The sequence below is a fragment of the Phoenix dactylifera genome, chromosome 6 (genome assembly GCF_009389715.1).
Source record: "Phoenix dactylifera cultivar Barhee BC4 chromosome 6, palm_55x_up_171113_PBpolish2nd_filt_p, whole genome shotgun sequence".
Taxonomy (NCBI): domain Eukaryota; kingdom Viridiplantae; phylum Streptophyta; class Magnoliopsida; order Arecales; family Arecaceae; genus Phoenix; species Phoenix dactylifera.
Window position 1 is genome coordinate 14,270,240 of NC_052397.1, and position 14,894 is coordinate 14,285,133.

The window sequence follows — 14,894 nt, forward strand, 5'->3', positions numbered from 1 at the left end:
AAAATTAATTATTCAAATTAAATATTATTTTATAATTTAAAGTATTTAAAATTTAGTATTATGTATAGATACTGTAGAAGTATTTTCTGAAGCAATTTGGCTATTTTTTACATTACAATGTAAATTATCTAATTTCAAATAATTAATTTAATAATTATAAATTTAACTAGAAATATTGATATGCGTTAGTCAAACTTTCAAAAATGGGTTGGGACTATGATGTAATGATTTCTAGGACATGCAGCATGAAATAGGTTGGGACTATGATGTAATGATTTCTAGGCTGGCACCTCTAGAGGTGCAAGTGGTGTGACGCTGAGTGGAGAGAGGAGGGGGGACGAGGTTGAAGTGGTATTTGATCGACGAATACCTTAAGCTTCTTGCAAGAAATATCCATAGGAGGTCCATCAAATGTTAAAAAGCACTTTTCTAATTTTAGAGAGAGAGTGAAAAAGTGCTGAAACATGAGCAAAGATTAAGCGTCAAATGGCTGAGCTACTTTTATGCCACTCGAGAGATTCGAAAAACTATGAGATATTGGATCCATATGGCATGGAGGAGGCTCAGATTCACACTACTATACTAGACAACCTAAACGACTAGCGGTAGAGCAAGAAGATTTCTAGGCATAGGACTTAATTTAGGCTACTTATATCATATAATGATGGCTATTAAGACCAAGATTAGGCAAACAAACCCAAAGCATGCTGATTGGTACATCTACATCATTGAGCAAAGGTAGAAATCATGGTATGCCGTACCAGCCCAAATCGGACGGTACAGAACGTACCATACTATACCGGTTTGGTACCGGTACGGATGACATACCGACACTCAGTACGCCAAAAAAAACCGTATTGTTCCGTACCAACACTATACAAGTGTGGCACTGGTACGGGGTCCGGTACCGAGATGGTGAACCTTGGGTACGATTGCTAGATGGTAGGGACTTACATCTAGCAGGTAATCCAAACGCAATCCTTCAAACCTGTTTTTTTTTATAAAATAAGATCCAAGTACAATTAACATTTTTGTTGTTTAAAACAATTACAATATGTCTTGGTAGGCTACTACCTGAACGGCTGAACCTGACATTCCAATGAAGTGTTCCAAGAATGGACGAGGAATTGTTGACCGCCATGTGCAATGTTATTTATAAGATGAGCTGGATCCGGTCATTGTTGCTCGATATCTAAAGAAGATAAATTAATTTTAATGGGATGTAGGATCATTACTTTTTCAATTCAAGTAGATCGTTGACATTATATGTTGTGTATCTTTCATAGACTAATGTTTTGAGGGAAGGCCCCAACAGCTTTGGTGAGCAACTATGGCTAGCAAAGATAACATGAATCTAAATATTTTTGGACACCAACTATAACTAACCTAATTCTTTAATGATAAATAGTGTCTGAAATGCAATATACTTGATTGCATCTGCAGCTGAATGGTGGTTCCAGTTTCAGCTATCATTGAAAGACCTAAAAAATTTAAAAATCTAGATCCTCTCACAGACGATCTTCTCCTGTGACTGTGAGTGCAACTAGTCCACCTTCGCCTAATTCACAAAAAAGTGAACAAACAAAGGAACTGACTGATACTAAAGTGGTTCAATGACTTGATATATGTCCATTTCCATCAAAAAACAGACTTGATATATATCCACTACAATCTGAGGCTTAGATTAAAGTACATCCAAGAGGATGTGGAGTTGAAGTATAACGACCCATTTCACAATGATTTTGTATATGATGACAAGAATTCAATGATTGTTTGGCTTGAGGACCAGCAGCCGCAACTAGAGCTTGATGAGCCAGGATCGCCTTCTTGAACAGCTAGTTTTATAGCAAGAGAGGCTAACATGGATGCAAAACAATGGACAAAATGCACATGCCACACTCACAAACAATTGAGCAACCACAAAGGTCAAGGATGAGTAGATTATCATCGCAAGGCTCTATGTTTGAGACATCTTCCTAGAGATTTGACATAGAGAGAATAAGATAAGATCACCATGGTACCCGTTAGGATGGTGGACCCTGTTGAGCCACCAACAAAGTTAAGCAAGCAGAGGCACTTTCTCAGATCAGCAAGAAAATGGAAGGGAAGAGAATGGTTGATCCATTGGAGAGTGTAAAGGAGAAGCTTGTTCATTCTGATTTCGATATCAGTGAGCTCTTAGATAACTCGTTGCTTAGATCATTTAGCAATACGAGCAATGATAATGACAATTCAAGTGATGATGCATGTAGTGGACAAGGAGGTGGCAATCAATAGACATAGCTTGGATGCATATGAGTCACAACCCTATGGTCCTGATTGATTCACCAGTGAGTCACAATTAACTCCTGCCATACAAGATATAGACCAAGGTGCACGACTTAGAGCCCACGAGAATATGATTTTATAAAGGTGATGAGCCCCTCAAGATGGTTTGGGACATGATGTAGTTTCTAGTATGAAGAGTAGGATCCTTGGATGTATCTAGTTCTGAATTGTATATTGGATCCTCTTCCACACATTCAGAGTATGACCTTTATAAATATCCTTCATATTTGGGCAGCTACTATCCTTCACAGTTAGCTAGATTATGGGTCAAATTTTGCTGCCTCCATCTTCCCTTAGATGGAATGACCAAACCAATATCAGATCTTGGATCAGTATCAGGATAGCTATCCAGGAAGATTAAACTATGGGATGCATCTTGGATCAGTATCAGGATAGCTATCCAGGAAGATTAAACTATGGGATGCAGGGTTGGGCACATTATCTGGGTTTGAGTCAGATACCAACTTTAGACTATGTTCAGGATCCTAATGTCTACGAGCAACATAAACACTCCATGAAGAATTAGATATCAATACATGACTTAAAAATCAATTTGACACATGTATTTTCAATTATGCATACCTATGCATTCTCTATGGCAATTATGTTTCAATCGCATTTATTAAACAATCATACAATCTTTTGAGACCAATATAACATAAAAAAAATCAAAATGGCGCTCAAATCGTAATTCAAAAAACCACAATTATTAAAATAATGCCTCAAAAAATCAAAATAGAATTAAAAACATAAAAATATCGTATAATAATCCCTTAAACAAATATAGTTGAAAAATTAAAAAGAAGGTGTCCCAATGCTAAACCGGTATGCCACAGTGTACTGTACGTCGGTATGCTACATACTGGTACCGTACTGATTGTATACCGTACCATACCGATACGAACATGGTACCTCCTCGGCAATATTTATCTAAGACTATTAAAATCTTATAAACATTTACAAGACTATATTATTTCAATAAGATGAGAGGAAGTGAAAAGGACTTGTAAGAGACAAGTATGGTAAAGATGAGGATCTTGCAACATGCAACCAATGAGTGATACAAGTCGGAGGGAACGAAATAGAAATATATACATCACAATAAAATGACAAAACGAGTGAAAAGCATTTGACATTGTTTAGATGTTCACAACATATGCTATACATGACCTGAAATATATACATCACAACAAAACAACAAAACAACAAAATGAGTGGAAAGCATTTGACATGGTTTAGATGTTCGCAACATATGCTATACATGACCTAATAACAAGGACCTCTTAAATGCAATAAAAGGATCGGGAAAGGGGAGCTAAGATTAAAGCAAAGTTGGATCGAGTTAGTTCTAAATGATTCGAAGAATATCGGGAAATTTGGCCTTGGATAGGAATCAATAGGATTCATAAGGTGAATCCAACTCATTCAGTTATTGTTTATGCTCATAATAATCTATAATTTTCCTTTAGGTTTTGAGTCAGAGATGAATGACCTTAGAATTCATAATTTTAAAGGGCCTAAGTATTATATCTTTTTTATCAAATTTTGACATTCATTTAATTTGAGTAACTTCTTCATATAGTGGAATCGAGTTGCACATAGACTTGCAATTTATTTTATATCTAAATACATCTAGTAAGTCCTGAATAGGTGGCAAGTTGTATTTTAGGTCATTGCAGGACTAGAATTCAATGATCTGCAATCTAAGATGTTGACATTGAAATGTCAAACTGAACAAGATTAGATATCTTACAATTCCTATATTCTAGCTGGTTTACCTCAAATATTTTCCTTATTTTTTCTTTCCTACAAATTCTGCAACATGATCTCTGTCTTAAACTTAAGAACATAGAAGATATCTAACCGACTAACCCTAAACTTGCTCTCTTATACTGGAACTCAAGTTCAGATTAGCTTTACATTCCAATACTTCCCTGAGCATGTGATATTAGTGATATAAAATCTTGGAGTTCATAATATAGTTTACCTGCTCACATCTTCCAAGTTTTTCCATGGCACCAGTGTATCCCTGACAACCAAAACAAACAAAAAATTAGTACCTTGAATAGATTAAAAGTAAAGCAATTAATAAATAATTATGAGAAGGAGATAGATGTTGAATATATACACCTTGAGAAGCTCCATCTCCTCTTTGGTTGGACAAAACTTGATGAGATTTTCAACTTGATCAACATCTAAAATAGAATCATCCAATGCTAGAGCAGCACTCTAAGGTAAAATTTGATTGTTAAAATCAACTCCAACTTCAAATAAAACAAATAGTATTCTTGGATTTTAAATGGCTGATCTGATGCCAACCAGTAATCTTGAGAAGATTACCAGTACAATAGATGGATGGATGATGAGCATACCTATATATATGAGTGAGTGCATATACACGAGAATATTTTGTATATGTTTACATACTCATGCATCTACGAGTGTAGATACGTCTATTTATGTATGAAAAGTTGCATATTTACCTTTTAACAGAGGAATAAACATTATTGATGCAAGAATTTTTTTTCTCTTTTATAGTTACCAAAGCATTACAAAATGCTCAGGACTACATTTGGACCATGCAAAGATCGAAATGCAGTAGTTGCTTGCATTTCTTGCAAGCATGTGTACAGCCAATGGAATCCTTCAATGAACCTCTAGGAGAAAAAGACTTTTGGAACCAAAAGAGGCTTAAAACAAATTTAAACAAAAATATCTATTATTATCCTTCAAATTATAATAATTAAGTGGAAAGATTGGTTCTCACTTCTCAGATTAGATGTGAAAGTAATTGTTCTCAGCAGACCACTAACCACAAGAAAGTGAAAAAGGTTCATTCCATCACATCAGGACAAGTCCAGATAAAAATGTCTTTTGTGCATCATATGCTTACAGAATCCAATAAATAATCCAGCATTTATTTTCAAACTCAATTCATGTTCTTGTTAACAAATGTCGTTATGTGGTTAGAAGTGGTGGAGAAAGAGTTGCATAGTTAAGGCATAAGGAAATGAAAAAAGTTGTGCACTTTGCATATATTAAAAATAACAAGAGCTACCTTACCATCAAATCAGAAAGTGGCATCTTCACTTTTGTCAGCATGATTTCAGTGTTATTGGCCCGCCTTAGCTCAATCTATTGAAAGAGGAAAAAAATTAATACCAGAGTTCTTCACTAGAAAAAGCTCGATAGAAACAGCAAAATGCTTAGTGAACTTGCAGTTAAATCTTGGTTCCTAACTTGATGTTATTTCAAGTGTGACATGGTTTACACTTAATGTGTAAGACTAAAAGAGCTTAAGTTTAGAAGACCAGCTGCTTATGCAATGATGAGCTATAAAGCAAGATACTATTATCACAAAAAGAAATGTACAAAAATAAGCATTGGTAGTTATTCATGAGTTGAGCTAAAATAAAAGCAAAAAAAAAAATTGCTGATAAGAAGAAGAAATAAAGAGAAGTAAAGAGAATTTATAAACTACTTTCTTTCCACACCATCCACAAGAAGGTAATGCTAGTGCTACCCATGTCCTATGTGTCCAGATGAAACCAAGCTTATAATAAACCAGTATGTACAATCTCAAACATAATCAAATGATATAAGTCATCTTCAACCAAAAACTATTACAATAAACTGCAAACACTGACCACCTTAACTTTTTCATCCATGCTTAACCTGCAGTCAATATGTGCGTTCTGACCAAAAACTATAATACTTCAGTTTTGTTTCAGTGTTTTGATTGTACTATTAATTACCCAACAGAGAGTTTACATTCCAGACTCGTGCCTTTCCAGCAATAATCATCACAACAAAAACAAATAAGTCTGAACACTGATTAGAAACAATAAGAATGCTTAAAGACATGGAAATAAGTACACAATTTCGGAATATATTTAGCCCCATGTCAGAAGGAACGACAGTGACTGCTAACTAAGAATTTGCCAACTAACTTGATGCTACTTACTACTCAAGCACCTATTAGAAGGAAAAGTAGTGAAATAAGCCTACCTATATTCTCACATTTCTTTCTTCCCCCAAGCAAGAAAAACCCCGTCCACCGCCCCCCTCCACCCCCCACCAAAAAAAAAGAAAAAAACAAAAACTAAGTTGTAATGTCGTACAGAGAAAAGAAATCATAAAACCTTCTTCATACGAACAAATAAAATCCAGCAATGTAAATCTTCAGAAGAAGGAATCAAATTTTACGAAGGGTTTTGTGCCTTAAAAAACCATAATTTCATTTGAAATCCTGAAAAATTTACCACATAACCTACAAAGATTGCATCTTTCTTTCAATCCATCAATTATTATAGCAGAATTAAAGGGAAGAAGAAAGAAGAAAGAGGAGATGGGAAAAGAATATGCTTATGGATTAGGGGATGCAGCTAGAAGATACCCAGGTAGGGGTGGATATCAGAGTTTCAGTCCTCTACATCTATGGGAGCCTTAGTGCATGGTCCAGAAACGCGGGAGGTACAAGCAACCAAGAGAAGGGCTATCTGTGCTTGAAGTACATTGAAGAACAAAGCCGAGTATGGCTGCTCCTTCTACCTCGACGGATGATGAGATGATAAAACATCTTGTATAAATAGAGAAGAAGATAGCTCAACTCACTGAGATCGTGTCTCGATTGGCGATGCCTTTAATACAAGCACCAACAACTCTATCTTCGAGCAAAACCAAGTGGTTTAGTCACGAGGTAGAGAAGCAAACGTTTTTCCATCTTTAGTTCTGATTTAGCCGAAGCTAAATCCTCTAAACAAGAGAAGCTCTGATTCAGGAGGATCACCGAACTCGATGTAGACCATTTTGACCACTACGAGTACTCAGGAGAATCACCAAACTCGATATGAATCACTTTGCCCACTACAAATATCAAAAGGGATCACTAAACTCGATGTAGAATACTTTGACTACTGCAAATATGCAGAAAGATCATTAGACTCGATGCGGAACACTTGGACCACTACGAACAGGGCTGGACAGGGTTCAGAAGCGAGTTCCACAACATCAAAAAGCCGAGTCGTATGCCAAACTTTCGGATGCCATAACTTAATCATACGACGTCCGATTGAGATGATCTCTTTTTTTTAAAAAAATGAATATCTTTTCAAGATCTACAACTTTTGGCCAACCTCGAGGTTGAATCGGACCAAAATTCCATCATTCATGCTCCGAAACGGACTAGTCAAACCAAAATTTTTTTTTCGGGATAAGATTTTGACCGAATGTAGCTCTCTATCCGAAAAGAGTCAAGTGGAGCGACAGAAGGCAGAGTTGATGTAGAAGTCAAGATCTACTTCCTCAAGAATTTCAGTTTTTTCTAGAATGTTTCTAAATTTTAGCTTTTTCTAGAATATTTTTGATAATCATATTTATTTTAGGATATCTAGTTTTATTTAGACTAGAAGAGGAATCCAACCAAAATTGTAAAGGGGGACCTCACTAGTATTATAAATAGGGGCTATGTACCTCAGTTTAAGAGGTGTGAAGGATCAATAAAAAAAAAAGAAGACTTAAAGCCCTACTTCCGAGATTCCTTCATCTTCTTCTAGTTTTCTTTTGAGAGATTCGAGTTGAGCGGGTTGAAGAAAATCTTCCTTCTCCCCGATCAGATCAAATAATGTCCATCTTATACCATGTTAGACTACACAAGATTCTTTATTTGCAGCTACTTGTCAATTTTATAAAAATTAAACTTGACAAAAATGTTGTCTGACATTTGATGTGTGCATCATACACCCTGATTCACAATGGTATAACTTAACAATCCTCACTTTTTTATCTTGTACGTGACTTATCTACTTCTACTCGTCCTCAGGTATTTTTTTAATTACAGTGCATTTAATTAACAACCATAATTATCAATCAGCATGTTTTGTGCCATCATATAATGAAGAAAAATTACAACATAATGTCTTCACTGCTTTCATATTTCTTTTTGCACATCCAACTTTCCGGATGGCGATCGACAATCATCCTTCTGTACTATGTGACAAGCTCCCTGTCTAACTCCCATTACTTGGAACTAATTCCCATTTTAAAAATCTCAAAAATAGAAAAGGTGGATAAAGCAAAGTACCAGATATGACATTTAGACCTTCCTAATACAATGTTGAGCATTCAAAACCAACATGGATCCTGAAAAGTGTATCAACCTTCTAATATTGCATAATAAAAGATAAGGACCAACATAGCAATATCTAAAAAAGTAAACTTCTCTGGCCCTAGATGCAATTAAATTACCAGGTGAACTTTATCCGATTTTGATCCAAGAGATTTACGACGCCCCCCAGATTTAGAGCTATCATCTGATTTTGGAACAACTGTAGAGAAGAGACTTTCAAGTTCGGACACGTCAAACTCTGAAGCACTGTGTTCAGAAGGTTAAATGTAAGAATAAGGCAAATACCAAAAACAACAAATGCAACAATAACAACTCATTTGTAAAACCAATGTCAATTAAAAAAGATTTGGAAGGAAAAATTAGTGAATAGTACATGTAACAAAGTATCAGAAATAGACCAAATCAAACTGCTCTTGAAAAGAAAAGGTTCCAATATGGGAAAGAATATGATTTTGGGTGCCAAGAGTGTCAACAATCAAAAAAAAGGAAAAGATGCCATTGGCATTGGCAACAGGAGCACCAGCATTAAGTAAATAACTTTCATGATACCTAGGAGCATCTTCGTATTTTTGTAATTCTGCCCATAGGCTTCCTTGCACAGCTCTTGTTACCTTCACCCAATGCAATGGCTTCAACAATGATCTACGAGGTGCTGAAGCTGAAAGACCTGAGCCTGCAGGACGTGCAAATCCCCGCCCTCTTCCCCCTACCAGGGAATTTGATGATAACCCTCTACTAGAACCCTGAGAACCAGGGGCACCTGCTGGAGGAGGTGGAGGAGCACCTGGTGCCCTGGGTGGGGCTGGTGGAGTAGGTGTACGTGCTCCCGGAGGAGGAGGAGGAGGGGGTGCACCACCATGTCCTCTAGGGGGAGGGGGTGGTGGTGGTGCTCGTCCTCCAGGGGGAGGGGGTGGTGGTGGTGCTCGTCCTCCAGGGGGAGGTGGTGGTGGTGGGGGTGCTCGTCCTCCAGGGGGAGGGGGTGGTGGTGGCGGTCCACGTGCCCCAGGGGGAGGTGGTGGAGGTGGGGGCGGTGGGGTGGGGGCGGTGGCCCCAGCAACCTTTGTTGTATTTATGGAACGCAAAGGAGGTAGAGGTGGTGGAGGAGGTGAAGCTCCAGCCTTTGAAGGTAGTGGAGGAGGTGGAGGTGGTGGAGGAGGTGAAGCTCCAGCCTTCAAAGGTGGTGGAGGAGGTGGAGGAGGAACAACTGATCCACTAACATACGATTGGAGTGGAGGCGGAGGGGGAGGTGGTGGGCCTTTAATTTGGCCTCCTTGATTTGGCAATGGAGGAGGAGGAGGAGGAGGGGGGGCACATGAAGAATTTCTCATGAATGGAGGGGGTGCAGGCGGGGGTGGCGGGACGGGACCATTGGTGGATGATCCTTGGTACATGGTTGGAGTAGGGAGAGGAGGAGGTGGAGGTGGAGGTGGAGGAGGGCCTCTAGTGGATGCTCCTAGGAGCATTGGTGGAGGGGGAGGGGGAGGGGGAGGGAGAGGTGGAGGTGGGACTTTGGTGGATGCTCCAGGAAGCATGGGTGGAGGAGGAGGCAGAGGTGGCCTTCTAGTGGATGCTCCCGAGGGCATAGGGGGAGGAGGGGGAGGGGGAGGGGGAGGTGGGGCTTTAGTTGATGAACTTGATAGAATAGGTGGAGAAGGGGGAGGGGGTGGAGGTATTGGAGGTGGACCTTTGGTAGATGCACCAGAATGAAAAGGTGGAGGAGGTGGTGGGGGAGGTGGAATATTTGAGGTAGCTGCATTGTGGACAAGAGGAGGGGGTGGAGGGGGTGGAGGGACTGAAAATGTTGCTCTAACCGGTGAAGTTGAAGTTGGAGGGGGGTGCATAAAAGTACATGAGCTCCCAAAGGAGGGAGATACTGATGGTGGAGGAGGGGGAGGGGGAGGGGGAGGGGGAGAGGGAATGGGGGCTTGTGGTATACCTCCAGTCCTCGAAGATGGTGGTGGAGGTGGTGGTGGTGGAGGAGGTGGTGGTGGAGTAAAAGAAGAACTTGCAGAAAAAGAAGATGATGAAGTACCAAAGGAAAGAGGCGGCAGCGGCGGCGGTGCTGGAGGATCTTGCAGTGGAAAAGATGGTATTAGCAGATGGTGACCAGAAGGTTGGGATAGGCTGGCTGCACGGGAAGAATCAGGAACATCCTGTATTGAAAACAGAACAGGTGGCAGAGCAGAGGGTACTGATGGGACAAAGGAAGTTGCAGTTCTATCCATGGAAGCAGAAGTTGGAGGAGACTCTGTAGTTTCAACTGCTTCATGATCTTTTGAATCTGCAGAAATGGCTAGTGCAGCTGGTGCACTGTTATATCTAGATGGAGGATGAGATGGCATATGAACAGTAGTAGCATCAGAGCCCTTCTTTGGAGAAATCCACCGAGGTACTGTCTTCGGTTTTGTCGGTTTTATGTGATCCAGATGTTCCTGGTTTTTAATCTTTTGTTTGGATGCAACTAAATCAGGTGGTTTTATGATTGCTGGTGATTTCTTTGACATGTGAGGCAAAGATTTTTCAGTGCTCTGTTTTTGCAGGTCATTTCCAGACTTCTGACTGACAACCTTCATTTCTGACCTTTTCTCAATAACACCCTCGTCTGTGTCCCTTTTGCAAACATGGGTTTCTAATTTGAACTTTGTCTCATTTGCTATATCAGGGGTTCCTAAACTGTTATTCTTCTCCGACAGGGCAGATTTCTTCCTGACAATAATATTCTCTGGATTATGTTGGGATTCCCTTTGTTCTACTCTGCTCTTAGCTTCATCTGTTAGAGTCAAGTCATCAGCCCTGCAACTCATATGATCCAAAGCAATTGTCTTTTGAGAAACTATGCTATCCGCATTGTTCTTGATATTGCAGAATCCAGATGTACTCTTCTCTTCAACAGCTAGAGTAACAATATCCTTTACTTCATGCTTGAAGTTGCTGACTTCTACTATATTCTTCTCTTCATATGTAACGGTGTAGTCCAAAGTGATTGATTCTTCCTTGGGAACCCTATCACCAGAACTGGCATTGCTAGTGTCTAATCTAGTCTCAGATTGTTTTGACATCCCTGGAGTTCCCAATCTACCCTCACAATATGGATTTGCCTCATTTTGGATAGCATCGCTGTGTGTATCACTCTTGTGATCATATGTTTCTGAAATAGGCCTCATTTCATCCATCATACTGAGGGTCACTAAGCTGGGACTCGTGTCATTCAGACTAGACTTGTTTCTACTAGTAATATCATCCACACTTGGTATGGTAGCCCTATTTTCCGATCTGCTATTTGCTTCATCTACTGCAGTTGGAGCTTCTAACTTCTGTCTCGAATCATCTGCAGTGGTCCTCATAACAGTAGTGATGCCCTCTGTGTCCTGCTTGCTATTGCTGATCTCCAATATATTTTTCTCTTCACCCACTGAAATATCAACAGCCTTTGTATACTGCGGTATAGCACTGCTTTCAAGCATACTCTTCTCTTCAACTACAATCATGTCGTCCAAAAAAATTGACTTTTCAGTAACAGCTTCCTCATCATATTTGTCATTGCCAGTTTCTAATCTGCCCTCAGCCAGACCAGCCATATTTGGGGTTCCTAGGTCGACTATCCTATCATTTATAGTAGTTAATTTTTCAGTGACTACAGTCTTTAAATCTTCTTCGGTGCTGCTTGTTTCCATCCTTGTCTGTGACCTGCTCCTTGCTTCATCAGAAAAATAATAAATATCTGTTTTGTGATTCCCATCATCAATTGAGCTTTTTATTCTTATTGTATGAGTATCCAGATCTCTTTTTCCATCCTGCCAATCTGCATTGCTAAATATCTCTTCCGCCTCAAAGAACTCCTCTCCTGCCTCTGTGGAAGCACGTTCTGTTTCATCCTCGTCATCAGCCATAAGTTCCGTTGCGGTATCAGATTCAACAGCATCATAGTCTGAAAAGAGTACCTGGTTCAAACATGAACGTCTCTTCAACTCCCATTACTTAAAAATCAGACATTTGCATCTAAGGGAAAGAACAACATACCTCAGCTTTGAAGTCCTTTGGGAACTGGTCCTTGGCATTCCATGCAACATCAATTTCATCACGGTTCAGCATCAGAATATTAGATTGAACAAACGCTGTGTTGAACATGACCCTGAACATCATCTCCTCACGTTCCAGATCCCTATCCAAATGGATGCACTCAAGAACCACATCTCCTTGAACACGGGAACGACAATTGATTTTTATTGGTGTGCTTTCTGCCTGCATTAACAGTTCAAAGCTGAAAATTTATAAATTCAGATAAGGAACACATTTGAGTCCATGGATATAAGCATTACCTGTTTATAATGCCTAAGGTACTTCTTCGTCTTTGGTGTTGCATAAAGAATCTTTGAGCTTCTATTAGTTGGGGTTAAAGGGTCTTGACCGTAGATACGAACTAGTGGCCTGCAACCCCTGTCCCCATCAAAAATAGGAATGACTCTAAGAATTAGACATTCCAAGATGAAGGGCGCATCTCGTGGAGGCCACTCCGACCCACTGCCTCGTCTGGATATGTACTGTAGATATCTCATATGAGAAGGTTGTGGGTTCAAAGGAGACAAAAGATGTAGGAGCTCCTTTGGGGCTTGTTTGTAAACCATTTCAAGAATCTTTTGTTCCCCAGTGTACTGTTTTCTGTAGAGGAGCAAACCTGCAAGCATGAAGGCAAGAACAGGCCATCCGCCTCTTTCACAATGCATCAGCAACACATTATGTTGCCCTTCCAATGACAGCCAGCTCTCACTTGACCTCAAGAAATGATGGACCATCTCCAGAGGTAGCAAAGGACACCCTTCATACTGCCGTGGATAGTCCATGACAGTCATATTATAATCAGACAAGATGTCCGAAACTTGGCTCCTCCTATCTCCTTCTCTAAAGTTGAATACCATGAATGAGGCATCAGGAAAATAGTCCTGCAGTTGGGCAACGATACTACCCATGTAATCCCTGTACTCATCCTCTTCCAAGACTTCGGTCGAGAAGCAGCAGTCGAACACTGCAAGCACAAAGTCATCACAAGATCAAAAGTTCAGCATTGTCGAAGCAGGACAAACTTTATACCTTCTACTGCCAGCAAACTATAGCAATCATTCTGAAACAGATATAACAAGGGCAAAAACAGTGCTAGGAATACAACAAGACCATCAAAAATTCAAATCATCAACATTACAATTAAACAAGAAGATATAAATGGAACCTAAAATAATTCTGATACCAATACAGAAATACAAAAATTATGCTTCCCCGGCACTATCTTAAGAACCAAACCAAATACTAACTTTGAGCAGCATTAAACTTGTACAGTCGCTATTTTCGTGACATATTCATGCGACACGAGCGAAAGACATGAGCTTAACGCATTTAATGTTCCAAAAAGATTCGTAATTCTTCAAAAATCTTCCCTTTTAAAATGCCCGACGATCACAAAGCCTCGCCCGATCACCTCCAGATATTAAAGACCAAATACTTCCAAAATCATTAAATTAACCCCGCAAACCATCGTAAAAGCAGTAAAAACCATCAGAACTCCTCGATCATAAATAAACTGTCCGAATCCCCCACACTTCAAACCTCCCAACGCAATAAACTAGCACAATTCTACTACAAACCGAGATCCAAGCATAAAAAGAGGTCCAAAGAGGGGGCCATTTACCGTAGACTCTCTCGGAGATCTCCAGCAGCCGGTCCGGCGGCTTGCGGTAGAACAGCCTCCTGAACAGCGCCATCCGCTGGCGCTGCCACAGGCGGCCGCCTCCCCCCCGATCCGATCCAACCCGAAATTCTCCTCCAACCCTCCACCAATCCGGTCACGATCCAGCAAACAAAAGATCGAATCGCGCCGACGCGAGACCAGTCGAGCAAAGAATCGATCTAACGGCAACAAAAGATCCAGATCCGGTCCCCGATGGAGATCGATCGTCAGGGTTCCGAGCTCGAGGGGAAGAACCCAGAGAGAGAAAGTGGGTCGGTCGGAGAGCTCTATTTCTTCTCGCTTTCGTTCTCCTTTTCTCTTATTTGTACTGCGGGCTGGGGGAAGGGTGGAGCCGACGTGGACTGGAGCCGGACCGGGGATGTCCCTGGAGCCGGGCGTCGCACACCCACGTCACCATTTCCTTCGGCGCGACGCCAGATATACCAACGGACACGTCGGTTCACGTGGTGAATCGGACGGAGGAATTATAGCTCGCATAGGGAATCTTATGCGAGGAATAGGGAAATGGGAGGAAGCGTGGGGCCGATTGGACACGTGGCAGTGGCGGGGTGGAGAGAGAAAGGGGCCGCACGTCGGACAAGCGGAATCCGGAGGAAAAGTAACAAGGGCGGTGACGAGATCGCGTTGGGTTCGGACTTTCCTTTTCTTCGTTTAAATATCATTATTATTACACGGGTCGGCGGGCGCCCGTTTCGCGTC

At 40.5% G+C, this 14,894-nt stretch overlaps 1 protein-coding gene across 1 annotated transcript in view; it reads right to left on the bottom strand.

The window, feature by feature from the left end:
- LOC103705323 (formin-like protein 20) overlaps positions 1–14,569 on the bottom strand; it is a 29,471-nt gene extending 14,902 nt beyond the window's left edge. Inside the window, exons 1-8 of the mRNA XM_039127510.1 lie at positions 14,136–14,569; positions 12,775–13,478; positions 12,476–12,697; positions 9,005–12,396; positions 8,575–8,701; positions 5,392–5,463; positions 4,459–4,557; positions 4,316–4,357 (exon numbers count right to left, since the gene is read on the bottom strand). Coding sequence (XP_038983438.1) covers positions 4,316–4,357; positions 4,459–4,557; positions 5,392–5,463; positions 8,575–8,701; positions 9,005–12,396; positions 12,476–12,697; positions 12,775–13,478; positions 14,136–14,208 — 4,731 coding nt within the window. The 5' untranslated portion in view covers positions 14,209–14,569. The remainder of the gene's footprint in view (positions 1–4,315; positions 4,358–4,458; positions 4,558–5,391; positions 5,464–8,574; positions 8,702–9,004; positions 12,397–12,475; positions 12,698–12,774; positions 13,479–14,135) is intronic.
- Positions 14,570–14,894: the final 325 nt, after the last annotated feature.